This window comes from Marmota monax, unplaced genomic scaffold (genome assembly GCF_021218885.2).
Source record: "Marmota monax isolate L192 unplaced genomic scaffold, Marmota_monax_Labrador192_F-V1.1 WCK01_AAM20220418_F8-fsc00092, whole genome shotgun sequence".
In the NCBI taxonomy this organism is placed as follows: Eukaryota; Metazoa; Chordata; class Mammalia; order Rodentia; family Sciuridae; genus Marmota; species Marmota monax.
The window spans coordinates 467,689-491,293 of record NW_026692583.1 but is presented as its reverse complement, the minus strand read 5'-3'; the positions used below and the strand labels follow the sequence as shown (position 1 = coordinate 491,293).

At 60.6% G+C, this 23,605-nt stretch overlaps 1 protein-coding gene across 2 annotated transcripts in view; it reads right to left on the bottom strand.

The window, feature by feature from the left end:
• Positions 1-17,977, bottom strand: part of Scarb1 (scavenger receptor class B member 1) — a 56,501-nt gene extending 38,524 nt beyond the window's left edge. The window contains exon 1 of one of the 2 annotated variants that reach the window (XM_046446000.2): positions 17,727-17,977. In XM_046446000.2, the coding sequence (XP_046301956.1) occupies positions 17,727-17,852 (126 nt within the window). In that variant the 5' untranslated portion in view covers positions 17,853-17,977. The remainder of the gene's footprint in view (positions 1-17,726) is intronic. The other variant, XM_046445999.2, reaches the window with a different exon arrangement.
• Positions 17,978-23,605: the final 5,628 nt, after the last annotated feature.

Sequence of the window (23,605 nt, the reverse complement as noted above, 5' to 3'; positions counted from 1 at the left end):
CCGAGGCCCAGAGAGAGATCAAGCCACTCATCTTCTCAAAGGCATAAACCCAGCTTTGGCAGAGGGTCTTAAAGTCAGGTCCGACCCCAGGACCCTGACACACACCCCAGTGAAGGCCAGAGGTGGTGTGAAGGGTGAGCACCCAGTGACTGCTACTCGGCTCCGGTGGTCCCAAGGCAAATGCAGCACCACCTTGCGCAGCCCCAGTCGGGCCACAGCCTGCCCCTCCTGGTGCCTCCCTGACAGACACCAGCCACATCAGCTCCAGGGCTGATCCCAGCCTCCCTTTTTGCACATAAGTCGGGCAGAGGACAACTCTTCCTCTATGCCCCGAGATGTCCCTCCAGCCAAGAAAGCCAGTTGGTGCAGCTGGGACACCCTCAGCAATCGGCCCGGGTTCACTCAGCCGGACTCCTGCTCCTGCTCAGCCCAGATGCTAACGATAGTTTTTCCTCTCGACATGGTCAAAAAATTGTTTTGATCAGGAGGCTGAGGCAGGAGGATCACGAGTTCAAAGTCAGCCTCAGCAACGGCAAAGCACAGAGCAATTTAGCGAGACCCTGCCTCCAAAGAAATACCAAAAAGGGCTGGGGCTGGGGCTCGGTGGCCGGGTGCCCTGGGTTCAATCCTCGGGACCAAAACATGTTTTAAAAAATTTTTTTTGATGGGCTGGGGCCGGGGCTCAGTGTTAGTGCACTTGCCTGGCATGTGTGAGGCCCTGGGTTCGATTCTCAGCACCGCAGATAAATAAATAAATAAATAAAATAAAGGTCCGTTGACAACTAAAAAAAAAATTTTTTTGAAAGGGAAACAGCACATTTTGTGACATGTGAAAATGACATGTGACTCGCCTCTCAGTGTCCACTCCCCCTGCTCAGCTCGGCCCCCTCTGCGGCAACGGCCGGCGCAGCAGCAGGCTCAGTAGCTGAGACCCGGCTCACAGGGAGCTCACACTGAGGACGCCGACTCTCGGTCCCTGCAGAGTTGGCCAGCTCCCGTCCTGCCCACTCACAAGAAGACTGTCCCTGCCGTGCCAGTAACCCACGTGACACCGGGCCACGCCACTTGGGAGGGGCAGGTGCCCCAGACCAGCTCCCTCCAGCCCCACACGGGGACATAAGCGCCACCCCTTGTGACAATGGACACAAGGAACGGGGACATGAGCTGTCCTGAGAAAGCACAGCAGGCAAACGCCCTCAGAGGGCCACGCTAGACGGGCTTCCTGGGGTCACCCCGGCCACGGGTCAGGGACGCTCCTGAGCCTCGCCAAGGCCTCGGGGATGAGGCCCAGGGCCCAGGCCTGTGGGGACCCGAAGCCCAGGTTGCTCCTCGGACAGTGACTTTCGAAGCGGCTCAGTGCACTGGAAGGCCATCCCTCCCGGCCAGGCTCTCCTGTCCCCACACCAGCAGCCCAGTCCCTGCGGTGACCCGCTGTCCCTCCAGCTCAAACCTACAGCGACTGCTGTGGGGGTTTGTTTTAATTTTGGCACAGACCCCCAGCACGGGTGGGTCCCATGTCACCGCGTGCAGCTGAATGGCGTCCAGGACCTTCCAGGGCTGCCCACCCCGGCCATCCCCACAGAGGCTGTCGGGCTGAGCCCCAGCCCGGGAAACACGCCCCTGAACTCCTCCGCCGGACCTGGTACCCATCGCGTCACCCACTCCAGGTGGCTCACACAGACAGAGGCGCTGTGCCCGTCCAGCGCGGCCAGCTTCCTGCGCAGCGTCTCCGGGTCCACCCGTGCTGCAGCCTGTGGCACAATGGCTTCCCAACAATGCCCCCTGGGGGGGGGGTGCACCTCGGTGTCCACCAGTCACCAGTGAGTGGACCTGGCTCTCTCCCACTGTGGCTCTGGTGGAGAACGTGGCCGCCAACTCGGAGCCCCAGTGTCCTGTCCCTGGGGTCGGCTGGGCCCGGGGGGAACCGCTATGGCCCTCAGTGATCCGTAGCCCAGCCCTTGTCTCTTCCGCAGAGGCCACACGGGCTGGAGCCCACCCACAGCTCCTGGGCTCTGGGCGTGGACAGTGACCACCAAGGGGCCAGTCTCTGCCTCCCACCTGCTTGCTGGTCACCTGCACATCCCCTCTGGGGAAGGGCTGCCCGGGCCCCCCGGGTCTCCCAGGACTGTGTGTCACTCTGAGCTGTCCTCCCGCCCTTCCCGGAGCAGGCGGAGGCCACGCTGCCCCTGGGCCTGTGCCCGGCTCTGGCCTCTACCCCGCCGTGCCCTCCGCTGGCCGGGCTCCTGTGCCCGGCTCCCCCTCAGCTCCATTGGCGCGGCCGCAAGGGGCGCTGCGACTACCCGCCCAAGGTCCCCTCCCCACCCCCTGCAGCCCCCTGCATGGGGACACCCTTGTCCCCGGTCCCTCTCCTGCTGGAATGGAGCTGCCCTGGCAGGATCCGCCCTCCTCCGTCCATGGTGGCAGCTCCGGCACATGGCAGGCACCCAAGGTGGGCGAGCACCTGTCCAGGTAGCAGGGAAGGAGACTGCACGGGCTCTGGGGTCCCGCCCCACCCCGCCCATCCCCTCCTCTCCCTCTGCGCTCAGCCAGGCCACAGCGGTGACAGCCTAGGACAGCTCGCTGTGGGGGCGGCCACCCGCAGCACCACTGGGGTCCACGGTGCCTGTGTCCCACCCTCAGCTGGGCCCGGCGCTGCCCAGGTCGGCCCAACTCTGTGCTACCCACACCGAGGCCTCGGTGGCCCTGAGTGCAGACGGCGTGGCCCCTCTCCGCATGTCACGCAGACCACGGGAACGCGAGGCCAGCCACGTCAGGACAGCCACCCACAGCCACAGCCGAGCTCTAGGCAGTTCTGCCACCTTCACCCGTCCCCAGGTCGGGCTGGCTCATGCCTCTGGGTGGAGGAGCCCAGCACTGCCCTCGCCAGCACTGCCCTCGCCAGCTCACCCTGTCACCTCAGCCCAGCCCCAGGACCCTCCACGACCCTGCAGGACCGGGGACGCTCAGAGCTCTGCATTTCAGCACAGGGAAGGCGGGACAGGGCCGGAGGCCAGCGCAGGGCCTGCCTGGAGCGCAGGCCATGAGGTCAGAGCTGGGCTGATGACAAGCCCCGGCCTCCCAAGCCTCTCTCTCCGCTGGCCCAGGCACCCAGGCCTCCTCCACAAACCTTCCTACCCCCACCCGTGGCCTTGGATGCCTCCGAGAGCCGCTGACCGTGTACCACAGCGACTGCGCCAACCTGAGGGCTGCCTCACAGCCCCCAGGGGCAGCCGAGGACCGGCAGCACCCCCAGGTTCCCCCCATCAGCTCCTTCCTGGAGCATCTGCTCTGCAGCAGGGCCATCGCCAGCCCCAGCTACAGACAAGGAAACCGAGGCTCAGGCAAGCCCAGTGTCCTGCCTGTGCCACAGGCTGGAGAGCACCGTCCAGCGAGGACCGGCCCAACCTCGAGCAGGCCAGCAGCTGCCATTGCTCTTCCCGTTTGCCCCGACTGTCTGGGAATCTAGGTCTGGACATCAGGATCTGCTTGTCTTTAAGCCCTGGAAACCAACACAGCCCAGCCAGGCCCAGGGCACAGCCTCTGGCAAGAGTGGGGCACTGAGTCCTGGTTGGGACTTGGCTTCCACCAGCAGCTGTGTGGCCTCAGTCAGTCGGGTACCTCGACCTCTCTGAGCCTGTGCCTCCTCCTAGAAAAAGCGTAACTGTGCCTCAGCGGGTGGGTGTGGATCTGAGCTGGAGACGTCATACAGCTTGGGAATCGGCACAGAGCAAGCACTCAGTCAGTGCTGGCTGTGGTGCACACCATCCCTCCTTTTGGGGGGGGGTGAATGGTGGCACCCCAGGAGTTAAGTCCACTCAGCACCTGTGACAGTGGCCTTGTTGGGAGAGAGAGTCTTGGCGGATGTCTTCATTAAGTGAAGGGTCTCGAGCTCCCCTGAACGAGGACGGCCCAAAGCCAATGTCATGCGTCCTTACAAGAGAAGGCACTGAGGAGGGGGCCTGTGAAGAGAGGCTGGGACCCAGGGACAGGAGGGACACGAGGAGCAGGATGAGACGGGAAGGTCCTCGGGGGGGAGGTAGCACTCGGCCGACACCTGGACCCCAGGCTGCAAAATGCACTCCCGACGCCCTGAGCCCATGGTGGCGGGCCAGGCGGCCCTGGGACATGGGCGCACGGGTCCTCTGGGTGACACTCCCACTTGGTGAGACGCCTCGGGTGGCCCCACCTGCCAGAGACCCCACAGCACAGCCCTCCCCAGGGCTCCACCTGTGGACATGTGGCTCTGTCCTGTGCAGGCCCATCTGCAAAGCCACAGCGAGGGGCAGATCTGGCTTCCAGAGGATGAGCCCGTGCCCCCACCCACCTGGTGCCAACCCACAGTGCCACCGGGCCCAGGGAGCAGAGCCTGTGTGCCCAGGCCAGGCAGGGAGCGTGCGGAGCTGGGCCCTGGGGACAGGGACATATTTTCTGCAGGAAGAAACAAGCAGCTACTGACTGAGGTCCCCTGGGAGCGGGACTGGCGAAGAGCCCCTCGGTGCCCCTGCCAGCGGCTGGCTTCCCGGCCGCGAGCGGGTCCTGAACACACCCCGGTCTGACATTCCTCCGCTCATCGTGCCAGCCGCGCTGTCCGGGCAAGAGCCAGGCACACGGCCCAGGGCTCCTGAGCCACATGACCCGCCCCAGCAGCTCCACGTGGCCTCTGGTTGTGAGAGTGGGGACCAGCCCTGTGGCAGAGGAGAAAGTGACCAGGGGAATAGAACCCGGACTCGAATGGACCAGGGCTCTGCAGATCCTGGCGCTGGGCACACGGGCTGCAGTGATCTCTCTGTCTCCCCAAATTCATGTCCACCTGGACCTGATTGGGAAATAAGTCTCTGCAGACGCCATCAAGACCCTCAAAACGAGATCACCCCAGACTTGGGGGTGACTCACCCCGAATCCAGGTCACAGGTCCTTAGAGAAGAGGAGAAACCCCGGAGAAGGCCCCATAAGGACAGGCAGACCAGAGTGACGTGCCCCAAGCCAGGACCACCAAGGACCACCAAGGACCGCCAAGGACCACCAAGACCTGCCGGCCACACCACCTCGATGCTCTGCAAGGTCAATTTCACCTCAATAAATTGTCAAATAAAAAACATGAGTTGGACCAAAAACTATGGCAATCATTTTGAAAAATGTTTTGCACTTCCCAGGCAGTGACCAGCCCTCCTCCTCCTCCTCCAGCCCTGGAGGAACTGGGGTCATGCGCCCTGCAGGAAGGGGAACAAGAGTCAGGACAGGACATAACACTAGGTCACCTAGAGGCTGGATAGACCGTGGCAACCTGGTGGAGTATTACGCAGCCATGAAAATGAGGCACCCCTTTGGCAACGATAGGACTGAGTCTCACGAAGATAATTTGAACCAAAAAGCGGCCCAACAGGGCAAAGTGAGGAGAGTCCACTCAGGTGACGTTCAGAACAAGCCAAACCCAGAGAGCAGCGATGGTCATAGGGGCGTGCTGTGAGGAGCCAGCCAAGTACGGAGCCGGCGCCTTCCTCCCCAGGGGCTGCGGGGAGGGTCCGTCCTCCCCCCGGGCCACTGCACATGTGCTCGGCTTGGCTGTTTGTCTGGCTGCACGGCCTTCATGCACCTTCCCAGAATTGCATAATGTTTCACAATAAAAAGAAATCGCAGGCTTCGAGGTGAGAGGGTGGCTGGGGGTGGCCGCAGGTGGGGCCAGCGTGCCTGGGAACGGACAGTGGAAGGAAATCCCAAGGCCGGTGCCGCAGCCGAAGCTGCCCAGGAGCCCGGCGGACTCGGCTCCCGGCCAACTGGAGCCAGAGTGGCCTCCCGCAGTCGGAGCTGGGAGCTGGCCGGGGCTCTCTGTGGGGCTTGGCAGAGGACGGAGAAACCCCACCTGCCCCCCGCGGGTGCGCCACCCCCACCAGCACAGCCCTGGCACCCGGGACCCAGACCTGCCAACCCGAGGCGGCTCAGGAGTGAGACCGACGTCTCCTTCCACGTCCTGGAGCCTGGCGGGCCCGGGCCTGGCCAAGGCTCTAGAGGGACGGACACCTCGGCCAGCGCAGAGTGGGGCCAGGGAACGGAGGTCACTGTGGAGGAAGCAGCCGCAGGCGCAGCTTGTCCCAAGCCAGGTGTTGAATCTCACCGGGTCCGAGGCCACCACGGGAGGGCTCTGCTCCGTCCCCTCCCAGGGTCTGTGGGAGGGCAAGCGACCAGACCGGGCCACCCGGACAGCGTCACCGCGTCCTGCCAAAGGCACTGGCCAGGCCTCTCCCTGGCCCAGAGAAGGGAGGACAGATGACACAGGACAAGAGTCTGGTTTAAAATGAAAATGTCAAAAACTAATAAATAAGTAAAAAATAAAAATGAAGCCGCCCACGGAAGGTGGTGTGGCCTGGAGGGTGTCAGCACCGGCTGGTGAGCGGGATCCTGAGCTCCGTCCCCGGCGTGCATGCCCCCGCCTGAGGGGACAGGGAGCGCGGCCTTCGGGCCACAGGCCTCCAGGGGAGGCACCTGCTGTGGCTCTCAGAAGGCTCCAGAAGAGCCAGGTGCGGCGGCCACACCTGTCATCCCACTGGCCCTGGAGGCTGAGGCAAGAGGATCCTGAGTTCAAAGCCAGCCTCAGCCACTTAGAGAGGCCCTTCTAGAAATAAAAACTACAGAGGGCTGGGATGTGGCTCAGGGGTAGAGCACCCCTGGGTTCCATCCCCAGGACCAAAAAGAAGTCGAGAGAGAGAGAGAGAGAGAGAGAGAGAGAGAGAGAGAGAGAGGGAGAGAGAACACCCAAGGGCGGCAAATCATGTTGTGGTGTAATTATCTCAAAATAAAAATCTGCAAAATAAAACCTTGGTGTGGACAAAAAGCCCCCCGGGCTGCTCAGCCTAAGGTCTTCCACTGCGAAAGCTCTGGGGAAACGGCTGGGGGTACCCAGGTGCCCCAGGAATTGGCATGATATTTAATGACAAGCCCTGGTACCCGTGGGAGACTCAGACAAGCACCGTGAGAGAGGAGCTTGGCGCAGGAAGGAGAGCACAGCCCCACCCACCTGAGTGACAGGCACAGCCCCGGGGGCTCCTCTACCAGGTGAAGATGCTGAAAACGGCAAACGAGAGGTGACACCCCCACGCCAAGCTGCTCTTCTCAGGGCTGACACACTGTGCTCAGTGCATACGAGCTCTGGAAGCTGAGGCCCTGCCAAGGGCTGGAGGGAGGTCTGGGGACCTGAGAGCACAGGCGTGACCCTGACAGTGACATCTGGGACCATACCTCCCCGCTCTGCTGGGGCCTCTTGGCCAGGTGGCAGGGACTCATGAGGGCACCCAGGCCACTTGTGAGGCTCATAAAGGGGCCAGGGCGGGCTGACCTGGCCTCGTCCCCTTCACCTGCATCCCAGTGCCACCTGGAGCCAGACGGAGCCGTCTCGGGCCCACCCAGCTGACATCTCTCCTGCTTTATGGAAAAACATAAAGCCCTCCCAGCCCCGACGCCAGGCCAGAGCAGGCGGGCGGAGATGGGACCCCGGGGACGTGGCCTGGCGTCTCTCTTGATGACTTGTTCCTGTCCCTACCCAGGCCCCTTCCCGCCCCCGCTCCCACGCCCTCCTGGCCCTCCTGGCCCCTGCCCAGCGTCCTGCCTCCTGGGGCCAGAGCAGCCCACCTGCCAACAGTCCCAGCTCCCGGCTGTGGGTAGAGCCTGCTGCCCCCGGGACGGTTCCCCAGGGAGTGGCCCAGGAGCCCCAGAGCCAGCCACCTGAAGAGCCCTGAAACCTCCCCCATGGGCTGTGACAGGCGGCCACCCCTCCAGGTCTCGGGTACAGCGCCAAAGGAAATCATCCCTAATACCGCCACAGCGAGCCGCCACCGTGGGAGGCAGTGTGGGGTCAGGCGAGGGCACTATTGGGGGCAGCAGGCCCGACACCGTGTCACTGTGTGTCACCCCCTCCCCCTCCTGCTCGCCACCCTCCTTCCTCCAGGGCACCACTCTGTTCCCACCTGAGTCCCTGTGGTTTGGAGAAGGCCAGCTGTCCCTCGCCTCCCAACGAGCATGGGACCTGGGCTGACCAATCAGAGTGGTGCATTTCCTGAGCCACAGGGACGGCTCCTGGGTGACCCCACTGTTCCTGCTAAAGCCCGAAGGTGGAGAGTGACGCTTCCACCTGAGCGGTCCCGTCCGGCCCTCCTGGAGGCCCGCTCCCCGGAGGCCGCGGTGCCGGGACCAGCCCCCCGCCTCCCGGTTCTGCCAGAACAGGGTCTGTTTCTTTGCCCGGCCCTCAGGCAGCCTAGGGACAGGACTGTAAGCTGTCTGTCCCTCCTTCCTGACCACCAGCCTCCACTGGGGCGGGAAAGAGGAGGACACCGGTGCTCAGGGGAGACACGACCCAGAGAGAAGTCTCCGGAACGCGGATCAGGCAGGCTGCAGCTCAGGGCCGGAATCTGTGGCCGTGTCCAGGGCCCAGGCCTCTGGGTGCTGAGGGGCACGTGACCCCCTCAGCCTCACGCAGCCCTAGGAGGTGGCTGGGAGACGGGCACAGCAAGGGCATGTCCTTGCCCTCAGCCTCACAGGAGGAGCAAGAGCGGGGGCCGAACCTACCCAGTCGGGCTCCACAGTCACGCTCTCGGGGATCCCACGGGATCCTCTCCCCACCTAGGTCCCAGGCGCCACCCCAGGCACGTCTCCTCCCTGGACAAGGGTCTCAAACTATAGGGTTCAGCCAAGAACAAGACATGGAGGACCCCGTCTCTGGAACCCAAGCAAGTAGATGAGGTCATTTCAAAGAGGGTCAGGGCTCAGCAGGGACCACGGAGCAGTCACCGCACAGGTGGAGCCAGTGGCAGGGGCGGGGCAGAGGTCCACCTAGGCTTGGGCCTGGGAAGTGTCCTCTTCAAGAAACTGCATTTGGAGCTGGGGATGTGGCTCAAGCAATAGCGCGCTCACCTGGCATGCGTGCCTGAGTTCGATCCTCAGCACCACAAACAAAGATGTTGTGTCCGCCGAAAACTAAAGGAAATAAATATTAAAATTCTCTCTCTTTAAAAAAAAAAAAAGAAAAAGAAAAAGAAATTGCATTTGAACTGAAATGTCAGAGCACCCAGGAGGACTTCTGGGCAGAGGCAACAGCCTGTGCAAAGGCCCTGGGGAGGGAAAAGCTCAGCGGATCTGAAGGAAGGCCTGTGAGGCTGGGCTGGGACGCTGAGAGGTGAGGCAGGTGGGGGCCAGGAAGGAAGGACACCAAGGCCGGGTGGACAGGCAGAGGCCAGGTGCAGGAGGGTTCTCTTCAGATCTTGGGAATGATCCAATTTGCCTGTTTTAAAGAGCCTCTGGCTGTGACAGGAAGGAGTGGCAGCAGGACAACAGGGACAGGCAGGGGACAGCCACAGGGAAGTGCTGGCAGCCATGCGAGGAACGTGGCAGCCGAGAGGGGTGGCCTCACCCCCAGCACAGGATGGTGACCCGCCAGGGTGACAAGCCACCCTGTGCAGTGACCTGCCTTTTGAGTGTCCATTTGATAAATATTTGGGAACCTGAGATTAAGTGACGGCCTCGTTCCAAGCGCTGGGGACACAGCGAGGACACAAAGGTCCTCGTCCTCTTGGGCCCGACGTTCTCATGAAGAGAAATTGACAACAAACAAAAGCCACGACCCAGAGGTGAAGGGCTCGTGTCCATGTCTCGAGCCACAGAACACAGCAGGGCCGGGGTCTGGGGTCGGGGGTCAGGGGACAGGGGGCAGGGATGGGGTCAGGGGGCGGGGTTCGGGCAACAGGAGGAACCCCATCTTCCCCAGGGGGGGTGGGCATCCTTCATGAGCAGGCCAGGGCTGAGGGCACAGACTGTGCTGGAGGTGACCAGGAGTCCAGCGTGCGAGGGAGGGGACGGGCCCAGGCCAGAGGGGCCGGAGGCAGAGGGTTCTGCCTCTGGACCCAGGTGACAGCAGCCCTGCAGGTGTGGAGCAGAGGCCAGTGGCTTAAAGACCCTCCTGGGGAGCAAGACGGAGCTCAGGGAGGCCCTGGGAGGCCACCTCGGGAATCCAGGCTGACGGGCCTCAGACCAGAGCGGTGGCCGTGGCCCCGAGAGAAAGAGCCGGACTTTGGGTTTTGAAGATGAAGCCATCTTCAAGTGGCTCGAATCCTTGATGAGTCCAAGGTGGGCAGCACAGGGAGCAGATGAGGGCTGGCCCTGGCCTTGGTCCCCGGCAGCGGCAAGTCGGAGGGGCATCCAGTAAAGGGGGAGGGTGCCGGGAGCCGGCCTGCGGGGGACACAGTCAGCACTGGAGGCTGGACTCCAGGGGAAGCAGCCAGGCCCGGGGACACCAAGTTGGGAGTGGGCAAGGCCAAAGTGACACTTCCCGTGTGCCTCTGGGTGAGGCTGCCCGGGCCTGAGTGGACACTGGGAGTGTGTCGAAGCCTGGGAGTCACAGCAAGGACCGGGCCACTGAGGAGGCCCACTGAGGAGGCCCGGAAGATGAGACCGAGAGGAGCCGGCCAGCGAGGGAGGAGGAAAAGCTAGGACGCACGTCTAAAGTGGCTCCAGAGACCTTCAAGTCGCTTCCAGAGAAGGTGGAAGGAACTCATTCAAAATGCCAGGAAGCAACCAAGGGCCAGCCACTCCTGTTCCTTCCCCCCACCCCCCAGCAACAGATGCTCCTGGAACAGGAAAAAACAGAGGGCAGGGGGCGGGGGAGGGGAGGGCCGTGAAAACAAAGACCACGCTGGGGTCTCTGGTTCTGGGGGCTCTGGGCGGAGGGAGCAGCCTGAGGACGGAAGTCACCCTGGACAGGCTGCAGGCTGGGCCTCCCTCAGGCTGCAAAGCCCAGCGAGCCTCTCTGTGCTGTTTGGTTAGCCCCAGGCCGGCCACTCCCCAGGCCAGTGGAGGCCAAGGTCGCCTTTGAACTGGGAGAAGGGGGGTGAAGTCAATAAAATTTTTATTTTGTTTTTATTTTTGGTGGCGCCCATGGAGTCCTCTGCACAATCAACTGTTCACAGCGGGGCTCGGCGCGTGACGCACGCCTGTTGGCCCAGCGACTGGGGAGGCTGAGGCAGGAGAATCCCAAGTCCCAGGCCAGCCTCAGCAACTTCGGAGGCCCTGAGAACTTAGTGAGACCCTGTCTCCAAATAAAAACCAAAAAGGGTGGGGACGTGGCTCAGTGGTGAAAGGCCCCCGGGTTCAGTCCCCAGCACCTAAAAAGGAAAACCTGTTCCAGCGTCTCAGCTGCTAGGGAGACGCTGGGTGCTGGGGCCACCTCCCTGCCTGGACTCTGTTCTGAGACTAGACCCTGGAACTCCCTTGGGGGCCTGGCTCGGGGGACCCCAGCCTCTCTTGCTGGCTGAGAGCATGTGACAGCTCTTCTGAACACTAACGCCTCTCCCCACTCCTGCCCCAGGGGGGCCCACAGACGCCAAGGGCGCAGATGCCCCCCCGGCCAGGTCCCTGGGGACCAAGATGCGCCTGAGGGAAGTTGTCACTTTGCCTGTCCTCGGCAGGGACCCAGTTCCGCCTCAGGTGCTGGCGAGGGCCAGGGTGAGGTGGTTCCAGGTAATGAGCTCCCAAGTTCCCGCTGGCCAGGGTGAATCGGCTTGGGTACAGCTGCCCAGTCATTCGAGGAAGGGCCGCTGCTTCCTGGAGGGACAGCCAGGCAGCAATGGGCATCGCCCGGCACATGGACACACCAGCCGTGGGGCATGTCCTGCCCGAGGGTGCAGGTCCCGTGCCCACGGCCACCACGTACATGGAAGACACACAGCCACTCGCGTGGTGCAGGGAGCTGGTCAGGGGCGAGAGAGAGACAGGACATGGCCTCGAGGGAACAAAGCAGGTGCTGGCCAGCAGCCCCAGCTGCTAGGACCTGTGGGCAGGACACAGGAAAGTACCTGTGGGCACGACCTGGGGCTACCTGTCCCCTGACCATCCCCAGGCGGGACCCTCAGCCTCCTCCCAGGGCCCAGGCAGCTGCTAGGACGGGGCCTCCCCTCCACGGGCTCCTGGATCTGCCTCCAGACCCGGGAAGGCGGCGTGGGCCCTCAGCGGGGGATGAGGAGGAGGGCCTGTGACCACTGACCACTGCTGCCCGCTGCAATGCAGAGAAACCCAAGGGCCACCCGGCTGAGGCCAGGGCCAATGCGGACCAAGCAGGACCAGCGGACACCAGACAGGGAAGAGGCTGTCCCCTTGTGGCTCAGGAGCCGGGCTCCCTGGGAGGTCTCCGGCTCCATCCTTGCAGCTGGGTGACCAGGGCCAGCTACTTTCCATCAGCGACCCCTCAATAAAACAGAGGCGGCGGCTGTTTCCCTACTGAGTGAAATGAGGTGAACCATGGAGCCTGTGGCTGCACAAGGAGTGCCCCTAACTGTCCTCCGCCATCAGCCCACCTTGAACTGACCGGCAAAGGACACAGAGCATCCCAGCTCAGTCCATGGCCAGCCCGGGCTCCCATGGTGGCTGCTGCGGAGGGACGTGGGGAGAACAGAGTCTGAGGTTGTGACTGGTCCTGAGGAGGCTGGAGGGGACACAGCCTGACATCAAGTGAGCACTGCCTGCTCCATCCATCATGACCCAGGCACAGCGCTGCCCCCGAGACACTGCAGGGACGTGACATAAAGCCCCCACCCACAGACGTCATGCTCCTGAGGGAGGAAGGGAGAGGACACCAATAAACATGCTCATGGGGCCATGTTTCGAGAAGCCAGGGGCAGGCTACCAAGATGAGCTGGGAACGAGCGTCCAGGCACTGAGGCGGCAGCAGGCCGGGGGGTGGGGGAGGAACACAGACAGGACACAGGGTGGCAGGGCTGAGACAAAGGGGAACAGGGGAACGAATGGAGGCTGGGTGGGGGAGGGGTGGAATGACACAAGGAGCCTCCCTGGAGTCGGGACACTAGTGCAGGTCCAAGCCGCCAACGGGAGGGGAGGGCGGCCAGGGCCAAGATGATAAGGAGGGGTCAGGGTCCAGGTGTCCTGATGGTAAAGTCACTGAGATTTGCTGGCCTGTGAGATACAGGGGAGTCCCGAAGGAGCCCGCAGGCAACGGAGACCTGGAAACCAACGGAGATGCCATTTACTGAGACGAGGACCCAGGCAGGGGAGGCCCGCACAGCCGGAAGGTCAGTGGCCCTGAGGCTGATCCCGGGGAGCAGCGGGTGGCCTCGCCTGAAACCCCAGCGGCTGGGGAAGTGAGGCAGGAGGACCCCGCGTTCCAAGCCAGCCTCCGCAATTTAGGGAGACCCTGTCTCTAAATGAAATATAGAAAGCAGAGTCCTGGGGACGTGGCTTAGTGGAGAAGCGCCCCTGGGTTCAAGGAGAACAGCGGGGACTGGAGGACTCTGGGACTCGGTTTCTCTCCTGGATGTGGGAGAAGGTCATAAGGCCCATCATCAAGGACGGTGGCCAGGAAGAGGGGCAACTGGGTGCAGGGGATGCAGGACCCCTCACCCCCACCCCCGCCTGGAGCACAGACGCGCGCGCACACACACACACACACACACACACACACCAGCAAAGCCATCTGGAGATGGACTGTGACTCCTGCCCCGCACACAGGGAGCCCCACAAACGGATGCCAAGACGTTCACAAGTACAGCCCCAGTGTGGACACCTGTCCCACCCTACCCCTGGGGGAAAGGAGACGCGATCTCCCCTGTGACCTCAGTGCCGGGGCCCCTCTGTTACATGTTCTGCATTTGGGCCATCCTTTAATGAAAGCTATGTAATTTTTTTTTAATTAAACACAGAAAGCATGAATGCTCTGTTAACAAAATAAGGAGCATCATGGACAAAGCCCTGCCTTTAATAGTTTCCTCTGGCCACGCCCCCAGGCGTCCCGTCCTCCCCACCTGGAGAAACCAGCTCTGTCAGGCTGGCGCATACCCTTCCACACCTGTGTCCAAGCTTTTGAATGCACGAATATGAGCATACTGAAAATACACAACATTGCTGGACATAGTGGCGCACACCACACCAGCAACTGAGGAGGCTGAGGTAGAAGGATTGCAAGTTGGAGGCCAGCCTCAGCAACCTAGGGAGGCCCCTGTCTCAAAATAAAAATTTTTTTCAAAAGGGGCAGGGGGGGTTAGGGATGGGGCTCAGCAATACAGCACCCTTGGTGAATCGGGTACTTCAAAAAAAGAAAGAAGGGGCTGGGGATGTGGCTCAAGTGGTAGCGCGCTCGCCTGGCATGCGTGCGGCCCGGGTTCGATCCTCAGCACCACATGCAAAACAAAGATGTTGTGTCCACCGAGAACAAGAAATAAATATTAAAATTAAAAAAAAAGAAGGAAGGAAGAAGGAGGGGAGAGAAAGTGAATGAAAATACAGAATGTTGTTGAGTAGTTTTGTTGTTGTTGTTGTTTTATCATAAATCCCCAGAGACTTTCTGTCCCTTAGCAGGGTGCTTCAGCAACTGGGCTGAAATGTACACATCCACTTCCTGCTTTCTAATTTTTGCCCAGAAATCCTTTGGACAAAAGAGCTCCTGGTTTATTTTTCTACTTCCCCACTGAAGAGTCGACTGGGCTGGGGGTGCTCGGGACCCTGCCCACCACAAGCTGCTGCCCAGCGCGTTCCTGACCAAGTGCCTGACCTTAGCCACGGCTCAGACAGCTTATCTCCAGGAAGGAGGGGAGCCAGGGCCTCTGTGGGTTTCACAAGGCGGCTGTCAGTGGGGCAGGAGGGCCGGGGTACGTCCAGAGCCGTCCACACACTCTAATCTCCTTTGTTCCCGCTAATCTTGTTGGGAGGCAAAGCAGATCTGAGAGGCCCGAGGTCCCCGGCCAGCTAGATCGCAGCCGCCCGCTCTCCCAGGAGTCTGCCACCCATGTGCGTCTCAAACACACCACGTAGGGCCTGGGCTGGGGCTCAGTGGCACAGCGCTTGCCTGGCATGTGGGAGGCACTGGATTCGATTCTCAGCACCACATAAAAATAAATACAATAAAAGTCCATTGACAACTAAAAATATATATACATATATATATATGCCATGTACCTACTCAACCCCGTTGAGAAATGCAAATCAACTCATCAGATGAACCCCAAAAAAGAAGAAAAAGATAGTAAAAAAAATCTCTGGTTGGAGGGGAAGGGACACTCCCTCACCTATGTGTGAAAGAGAGATTTGCTAGTAACTATCACAACACCGACTGAGCACACACTGGGTCTAGAAGCTGCACTTGCAGAAATCCATGCTGTGGAGGGGTGCTGGATACACTCAGAGGTACGGACTCACCGACATGTAGCAGAGAAGATTATCAGTCAGCAGAGCAACAGGTGCCTGGCGCGGTGGGGCACCCCTGTAATCCCAGTGACTTGTGAGGCTGAGGCAGGAGGATCACAAATTAGAGGCCAGCCTCAGCAACTTAGCAAGGCCCTAGGCAACTTATCAAATCCCTGTCTCAAAATTTTAAAAAAGGACTAGGGTGTACCTCAGTAGTAGAGTGCCCCTGGGTTCAATCCCCAGCACCCAAAAAAAAAAAAAAATTAAAATTAAAAGAGGGAGAGAGAGAGAGAAAAACAGGACAACAAATATTCACCAATTCAAAGGAAAACGACACAGTGATACACATGTGATACACATGTTCCAACACAAGATACACATGTTCCAACAGGGAGAAATCCTGGAGTAATATTACTACATTGAAAGATGAATGGTAACATATTTACACAGAGCACAGTTGGATTTATGTATTAATGTGTGGACGTGTGTTTCTGATACACATAAAGGTCTAGGAGGATCCACTCCACAAAGAGTGGGAAGTAAAACAAGGGAACTATCTTTTTCCCCCATTTGAACTTTTTCTTCCCACCGTGCTCCACCAGACCCAGGGCAAGTGCTGAGCAAGGGCTCTGCGGCTCGGCTACACCCCCAGCCATGAGTTTTTATTTTTATAAGCAAGTATTCATGCTTTTGTCCATGAACTTTTTTAATCAACAAAAACAGCATTAACCAACAAAGAGCCGGACACAGGCTCCCATTCAGAGGCACATGGACATAGGAGGCCAAAGAAAACCCTGGCGGGCGCCTTCCCACCCTGGAGTCCCACCCTCAGCCTCTGAACACAGGCTTTCTTCTGCCACTCCAGCCCGGGCTGCTCAGAAGCCGACTTGGGCTGGGCGTGTCTCGCAGTCTTCCTGCCTTCACGCCACTCAGCCCCAAGCCAATCCTCAGGCCGGGGTGCGGGGAGGCTCTCCCCCAGCCCCGAGCCTGGAGCTCCGAGTTCCAGGACGGCTCAGGATGACGTGGTCCGCCTCTCTGCAAGCCCAGGGAACGGGAGGGAGTCTGGGGACGCACGCACGTGTGAGCACATAAACCCACTGACCTCCGTCACCCCATCCACAGCCTGAGAAAGAAAGCACCCTGATATGAGGGTCAGTCTCCCCCGGAATCCACCTATGCCGAGGCCCCCCAGCGAGACACAGGTGCCCTTGGCACGGCTCCAATGGCTCACACCCGGCGCACGACAGGCTCTCTCCAGGAGCGGGCAGCCTGGGCAGATGCTGTGACACAGGCGAGGTCCTGGCACTACAGAAACCACAGGCTGTCACTGAGATAAGCTTGGCTGGCCGCTACTCTGCAAATCAAAACAGAACACCCTGGAGCTGCCCAGGAGGAAGGGAAGGAGCTTTCCCGCCACCTCCAAGGTGACCTCACCTTTGACCAGGGCTTCTCTGCAAGCAGATTACAGGATGTCATGGGGCAAGACTGGAAAACCCAAAAAACACAGAAAAGAGGAAACAGCGGAGAGCACCACTGCTCTCCCAGAGACCCCGAGAGAAAGCAAACAGGGCTCCATCCTCCAGGCCTGCGGGGTCCCAAGAAGTGGCAGACACGTCTAAACAGATGTGTCCTTCCTTCCTGCTCGTGCTCTCTCACGCTCTACGCACCGGGCACGTCCCCATTCCTAAAGAAGCAGAGGAAGGGGGGAAAGACGTCCACTTGCCTGGCAACACCCTCCCTTCACCCCAGTTCAGGGTGGGCTGGGAGGCTCCGGAAAGGTGAGCCTCAGTTTCCTGCCTGGGCACTGCAGGCGCTGCCCAGTGGCCTCAAAGCTCTGAGGCACTTCTAATGTGACAGCTGCCATCTCTTGGCCCTTCACTCAGGCCAGCTCATTCAAACAGGCCGCCAGCCCGGGCAGAGTCTGTTGGTCTGAAGGCCAGCCACCGCCTCCTGTCCGCTGGTCTGAAGGCCAGCGACACCCAGTGTGTCTCCCTGGGTAAAAGGGCAACCACGTGTAAGGCTGGAATCAGGGGAGGCTCAGGCCGCCAGCACAGGGCTCGTGCCTGCCTCCGCCTGCATCTGGGGAGAAAAGCGGCTTAGCCCGCCTACCGAGCCGGGAAGGCAGCAGGGGGACAGGGCAGCCCTCGGCGCCTGAGCAGGGTCGCTCTGGGAGATTCCGGGCGGGGAAGGGTACCCTGCTGAGCACCTACTGTGGGCTGGGCACCCACGTGAGCCCCAGCAGCACATCCTGTCCTCGTGGGCGCTCGAGATACAGGCAAAGCGCAGCCCTAATGTCACCGGCACTGCACAGGCGGCGGTGGGCAGCTTCAGGCGGCACCGCGGGCAGCCTGGTCCTGCTCCTCACCCGTCCTGGGCCCCAGACCCCTGAGGCTGAGGTCAGGCCCCGAGTGGTCGGTTACCCAGGCCCCGTGCCTCCAGCAAAGACCCTGAGCGCCCGCGCCTGGGCCGTGAGGGTGTGGGGAGGTGGGCAGCTGCTGCCCCAAGGCCCTACTGCCCCGCGCTGGGCGGCCCGAGCCCCGGGCGCTCTCACCCACCTTGAGGACCTGCTGCCTGATGAGCGAGGGCACCACGACGATCATGACGGCGCCCAGCACGGCGCACAGCAGCCCCGTGACTCCCAGCGCCACGGCCGCCCAGCGCGTTCGGGAGCGGCCGCCCATGTCTGCGCGCCCAGGCGCCCGCCCGGGGGGACGGCGACGGGCCGACCAGGCGACAGAGGCGACGGGCGGGACTCCGAGCACGCAGGCGGCGGCGGCACGGAGGGCCCGGGACGGTGGCGCGCAGAGGAGCAGCCCGGCAGGTGGGCAGCGGTTTTATGCGCCATGGCCCGCCCCGGCCGCCCTGGGCGCTGGGATCCGGGAGGCTCCGCGGCGGGGGCGGGGCCTGTGGGGCGGGGGCTGGGGCTGGGCGGGGCGTGGATCGGACGCGGGGCGGGGCCGGGCACGCCCCCTGCCCGCCGGGCACGCCCCCTCCGGGCACGCCCCCGACCGCCTTGGCTCTAGTAGGGGCGCGCGGGCCAGCTGTCCCCGGGTGGTGGTCGCGCCAGGCGCCCCCTCGCTCCTTCCCCTTCTTCCTCCTCTTCCTCCTCGTCCCCTCCTCCTGCCATCGCTGTCATTGCTCACATTTAGCGGGAACGGACCGCCCGCCCGGGAGCACAGAGCTCTGAGATGGTCCCCACACCACCGCCACTTTCCGGAGCCCGCACCCCATGCACACGCCCAGCCTCACTGCCCCTACACCAGGCCCACTGGGGAGCTGACCCCGGCCTCGGAGCCTTTGTGCACCCTTTCATCGGAATCGTGTCCCTAGACACCCGCCTGTTCGAAGCACCTTATCAGAAAGGTCTTGCCGCGCGCCTGTGCAGCACAGCGCCCACCCTTATCGGCCAGCACCACCCGCGTGTAATCTTTTGCTTCTCCGCCTGCTGACCGTGTGCCCACCTAGAACTCCAGCCCCCTGGAGACGGCGCTAGTAACCCCGCCCCACCAAGTGCCTAGCTCGGGGCACTGCCCTGCGGGAGAATGTCCCACAAAAGCCCTGCAGAGTGAACCCGGAGGCTTCTCCAGCCCTCTGCGCAGAGCAGGGACAAGCTCCGTGTCACAGAGGAAACTGAGGCGCCCAGTGCCACTCGGAAAGCCAGGGGAGCAGGGCATCGGATGAATGTGGGCAGTTCCCCAAAGTCCTTAATTAACAGTTATTTAACCAAGTGACTAGTTGGTCAGTGCCCCCAAGGAAACAAAATTGTGCCCAACAACTGTCTGGGGCAGAGTGGTGCAGAGTGGCGGCTGCCCCCAGATGGAGAGGTCCCTCCACGGCCCTCATTGGCCTGCACCCTGCTGACCATGAGTGTGGGGTCCTTCATGTAGGTCAGTCCCTCGTTTTCTGGGTGGGATTACTAAGAAGGCAAGACTCTGAGTTAGGGTCGTGTCCCCTGGCTAAGGCAGGCCCAGTCCTCAATGGAAAGCTCAGGGACGAGGCCTTGTGCAGCTCAGGCCACCCTGGAGACAGCCCCTAGGCAGCCTGTCCTGGCCCAAGACAGCACTTCTTGAGCACCTACTATACCCTGGCCTTGCCTGCAGACCTGATGTGTATAGTGCCCCAAGAGGGCCACCCCAACTTACACCAGGGGGCTGGGGACAGGGCCAGGCTGTGGCATCCGTCAGATGGGGGCAGGCTCAGAGAAACTTGTATTCTGAGGTTTCCCACCCCAGAGTCCTGGGCCCTCCCTGTCTCCAGTTTCCTCCTCAGTACAATGGGGACGGTGGAGGTGCTTTCCAAGGACGGTCATGCTGAAGATCTGAGACCCTGCTCAGAACGGTGTCAGGAATGTGTGGGAGCATCATTGAGACCCCACATCACCTGGCTCCTGCTCCCTCTCTGCCTCACCTCCTGCCCTCTCCCCTTGTCCACCCCACCCCAGCCTGGCCACTCTCGCCTCTAGAACACTCCCCTGCGCCCCTCCCAGGCTAACTGTCCTCCTCCCAGAAGCTTCAGGGTGGACTCTCTTGGAACTGGGAGTCCCCACCGCCTCCAGCAAATACCCGCTTCTGTCTGAAAGGTCTCACTTATCTCCTCAGAGAAGCCGTTCTTTTTTGCCACCAGTGTCAGCCCCTGGAACACCACCGGCGGCGTGGGCCCCTCAGGTCTCCTTGAATACTCGAAGACTCAATTAATTAACTTTTAATTAATCAAGTAACCATTGATTAATTAATTAAAATAACTCTCATCGAACTCCAAGGTCTTCCGCAGCCTTCCACCACGGGGGCTGCTTTATTCCCAGTGACGTCTGTGATTGCTGGGAACTGGCCAGCCAGCTGAGCGGCCGCCGGCCACCGACTCCCTCCTTTCCCTGATACCGACTCACCTTGACCCCACCACCCAGGCCAACTTCTGCGTATCATCAAGTCTTCAAGGACCAAATGTACGTGGCGCTTACCTAAGAAAACCCAAGGCCAGGGCCAGAGTGACCTGGCACCCCATGGTGCTGTCACTTCACCAGAAAGATGGGCAGAGATGAAAGGGTGTCAGACACGCGTGACCAGCCGAGGCCTTGAGGAGGAGCTTGGGTTTGGGCGGCAGGGAGGGCGGCCTAGGAAGGGAGAAGGCGGAGAGAAGCCCTGAGGAGAGACAGGGCCCTCAGCACAGGAGGGTGAAGCCCAACCCTGCTGGCCCGGGGACAGACCAAGTGATTGGAACTGAAGGCGGGTTCCACCTCCACACAGTGTCAGAACAGGCAGGCTGTAAGAGAACATGGACTCGTGGTTGCCAGGGGCTCAGGTGAATGCAGGGTGACGATTCATGGGTCACAGTGTCCCTTTTTGGTGTGGTGACAATGTTCTAAAATTGATGGTAGTGCTGGATGTGGTGGCACATGCCTGTAATCCCAACGACTCAGAAGGCCAAGGCAGGAGGATCGAAAGTTTGAGCAGTCTGGGCAACTTAGTGAGACCCTGTGTCAAAATAAAATAGAATAGGGCTGGGGAAGTGATTCAGTGGGACAGCATCCCTGGTTGGATCCCCAGGAACACTATAAAATAAAAGCAAAGTGATTGTGGTAATGGTATTCGACTATGAATATACTAAAAGCCATTGGGGTTTGTGGTTACGGCTCAGTGGCAGAGCGCTTGCTTAGCATGTAGGAGGCAATGGGTTCCATCCTCAGGACCATATAAAAATAAAGGTATTTAAAAAACACAAAAACATAATAAAAATATTTTTAAAAGCCATTGACTTGTAAACTTTAAATGGGTGGATTTATGACATGCACTTTGTATCTCAACAAAGACTTATTTAAAAAAAAAAAAAGAAGAAGAAGAAGAAGAATTTTGCCATGGCTCCCACCTCACTCAGAATCAAAGCCATGGTCCTCACCAAGGCCACCATGTCAACACCATCACCCTGACTTCACCTTCCCCTCGGCCCCACTCTGCTCCAGCCCCACCCAAACTGGGAGCTCCTCAACCTGCAGCCTGCCCCTGCCTCGGGCCTTTACACTTATGCTCCCACAACAGGAAGCTCATCTCTCCAGAGCCCGAGATTCCCTCCCTCCAAGCTCTTGCTCAAATGTCACCTTATCAAAGACATCTCGCTTCCTATCCGCCCTTTCAAAATCACAGGCCACCCCCACCCTGCCCATCTGTCTCCCTCCTGCTGTTTCTCCATAGCACCCGCCACGTCCAACATGCCACACCACACGCAGACTGATTTGTTTCACCGAGTCTCCTCCTTTCCTCCTCTAGAGTGACAAAAGGTTAAAGGAACAGGAATCTGTTCTGTACATTCCTGTGCCCCACTCCTAGAATGGTGCAGGGCAGACAGGAGGTCCTCGGAGCCGTGGCTAGGAACTGCCCACAGCCGGGGAGCCTAGCTGCCCAGTGTGGTGGCCCAGGGCAAGCTGCGTACCCTCTCGGTGCCCAGTGGGGACCATCCAAGCTGCACTGCCCTGGGGTCACCACGAGGATGGAGTGCGGGGGAAGGAGCTCACCCTTGCTTCTGGATTCACGCAGCCTGGATTGCTTGCGCACCTACTGTGTGGTGGTTCCCCGGCCCGTGATCAGGTCTTGCACACAGCAGACTTGAGATGGTGCTGATGAGACACAGCAGTTGATTCCTTTAGAGAGAAGGCGGGGGTTTAGGCGAGCTGGCCCAGGAGGGCCTCAGAGCCCCTGCTCATACCCCGTCCCCACGCAGAGTGCCACAGCACCCCCTTTAGCTCTCCGAGTCTGGACAGTGAACTACAGGGTCCCCTCTCCTCTTGGGGCCGTGGGGCGGTGCTCGGCCAAGGAGCCACCTTGGAACACTGATACCATTGTCTGGTGGGCCACAGGACAATATCCACTCGCTCCAGAGGCGATGCTGGAGTACGCAGGGGAGAAGGACCACCCGGATGGAGCCTGCTTCCAAACGAGTCACAAAAGAGAAAAAGAGGACGAGAGACGGTGACAAGTAGAGAAATACAAGAAAGGCTTGTTGTCGGGTCTGAAAAATGGGTCCTGGAGAGAGCAAGCTCACAGGGGATTTCCTCTACTTTTGTGTTTGTTTGTTTCTTTTTTTTTTTTTTAAGAGAGAGGGAGAGAGAGATTTAGTATTTATTTTTTAGTTTTCGGCGGACACAACATCTTTGTTTGTATGTGGTGCTGAGGATCAAACCCGGGCTGCACGCATGCCAGGCGAGTGCGCTACCACTTGAGCCACATCCCCAGCCCCTTCTTTTCTTTTCTTTAATAATAAACTGCGACCCTCTGGCTGCTGTTCAGGAGTCAGGCTTAAAAGCGGAGGCGCCGCCTTCCTGGGGAGCTGGGTCGCGTGATTGGTTAGGGGGACCAGGAGGAACTGGACAGATTGAACAGAGCAAAGTGGCACAGGCTGGAGGGGAGGGACATGGGGTCCGTGGTGGGCAGGGCATCGGGACCCCAGTCTCCAGGAGAGCCGACCACACCTGACCGCTGGGGTTCACGTTGGCAAACACACCCCCAGGAGGATTCTAGAAGGGCCTGAGAGTGAGAGGACATTCAAGGATGGGCCCAGAATCACCGTCCAGTCCCCCGTCCTGCGCTGCTCCCCAGGAAGCTGACCTGCAGCTGGCTCCCCACAGAAGAACTGCCCCCAGCGCGTAGATGAGACGCCCCGAGTGGCACCGTGACCCTTTCCACCAACCACAGGTGGTAGAAGGGACACTACGTGACCTCAAGAAACCAGTGGCTTCTCTCAGCCCTGGATCCGTCTTTGACTAAGCCACTGGCATGTGGGGAACCCGGCCACGGGGCAGAGCTGGGCCCTCAGAGCCCCGCTGCCACCTGTGCCCAAGTGAGGCCCATTTGGTACCCTCCTGCCACCTTAGCATCCCAGCCACTATGACAAGACAGAACTGCCTGTTTGACCCCCAGAATCCTGAGGAACACCACGTCCCTTCTGGGACAGTGCCACCCGCCACTGCCTCAACCTTCATAGGGAGCCCTGGACCCTCTGGTCTCCAGTTCCCAGGTGCTGTCCACTTCCTGCCCAGAAGCTGACATGCCCAGGAGCTGGGGCGAGGAACAGGAGGGGGGAACAGGAGGAGGGGACAGGAGGAGAGGACAGGAGGCTGGGGGCTGGGGGCTGGGGGCTGGGGGTTGGAGGCTGGTGGCTGGAGGCAGGGAGGGTGCCATGGGATGGAAGCTTGCGGGTGACTAGGAGCAGACCAGGAGATGGTGAGTGGGGTTCAGGCCTCCACGACCCCCTGTAAATGGTCCAGAACCTTCCTTAGAGGGCCAGGGTGCCAGTGATGGGGGTGCCAGGGCAAGGTGGGCCAGGGTGGGCGTCTCAGGGACCCCAGGGCTCCCTGAGCATAGGGGGATGTCAAGAGACCCTCCTTAGTCACCCCGTCACTTCCTGGCCCTCACTGTCCTGGGCACATCTCTGGGGGGGGCCCTCG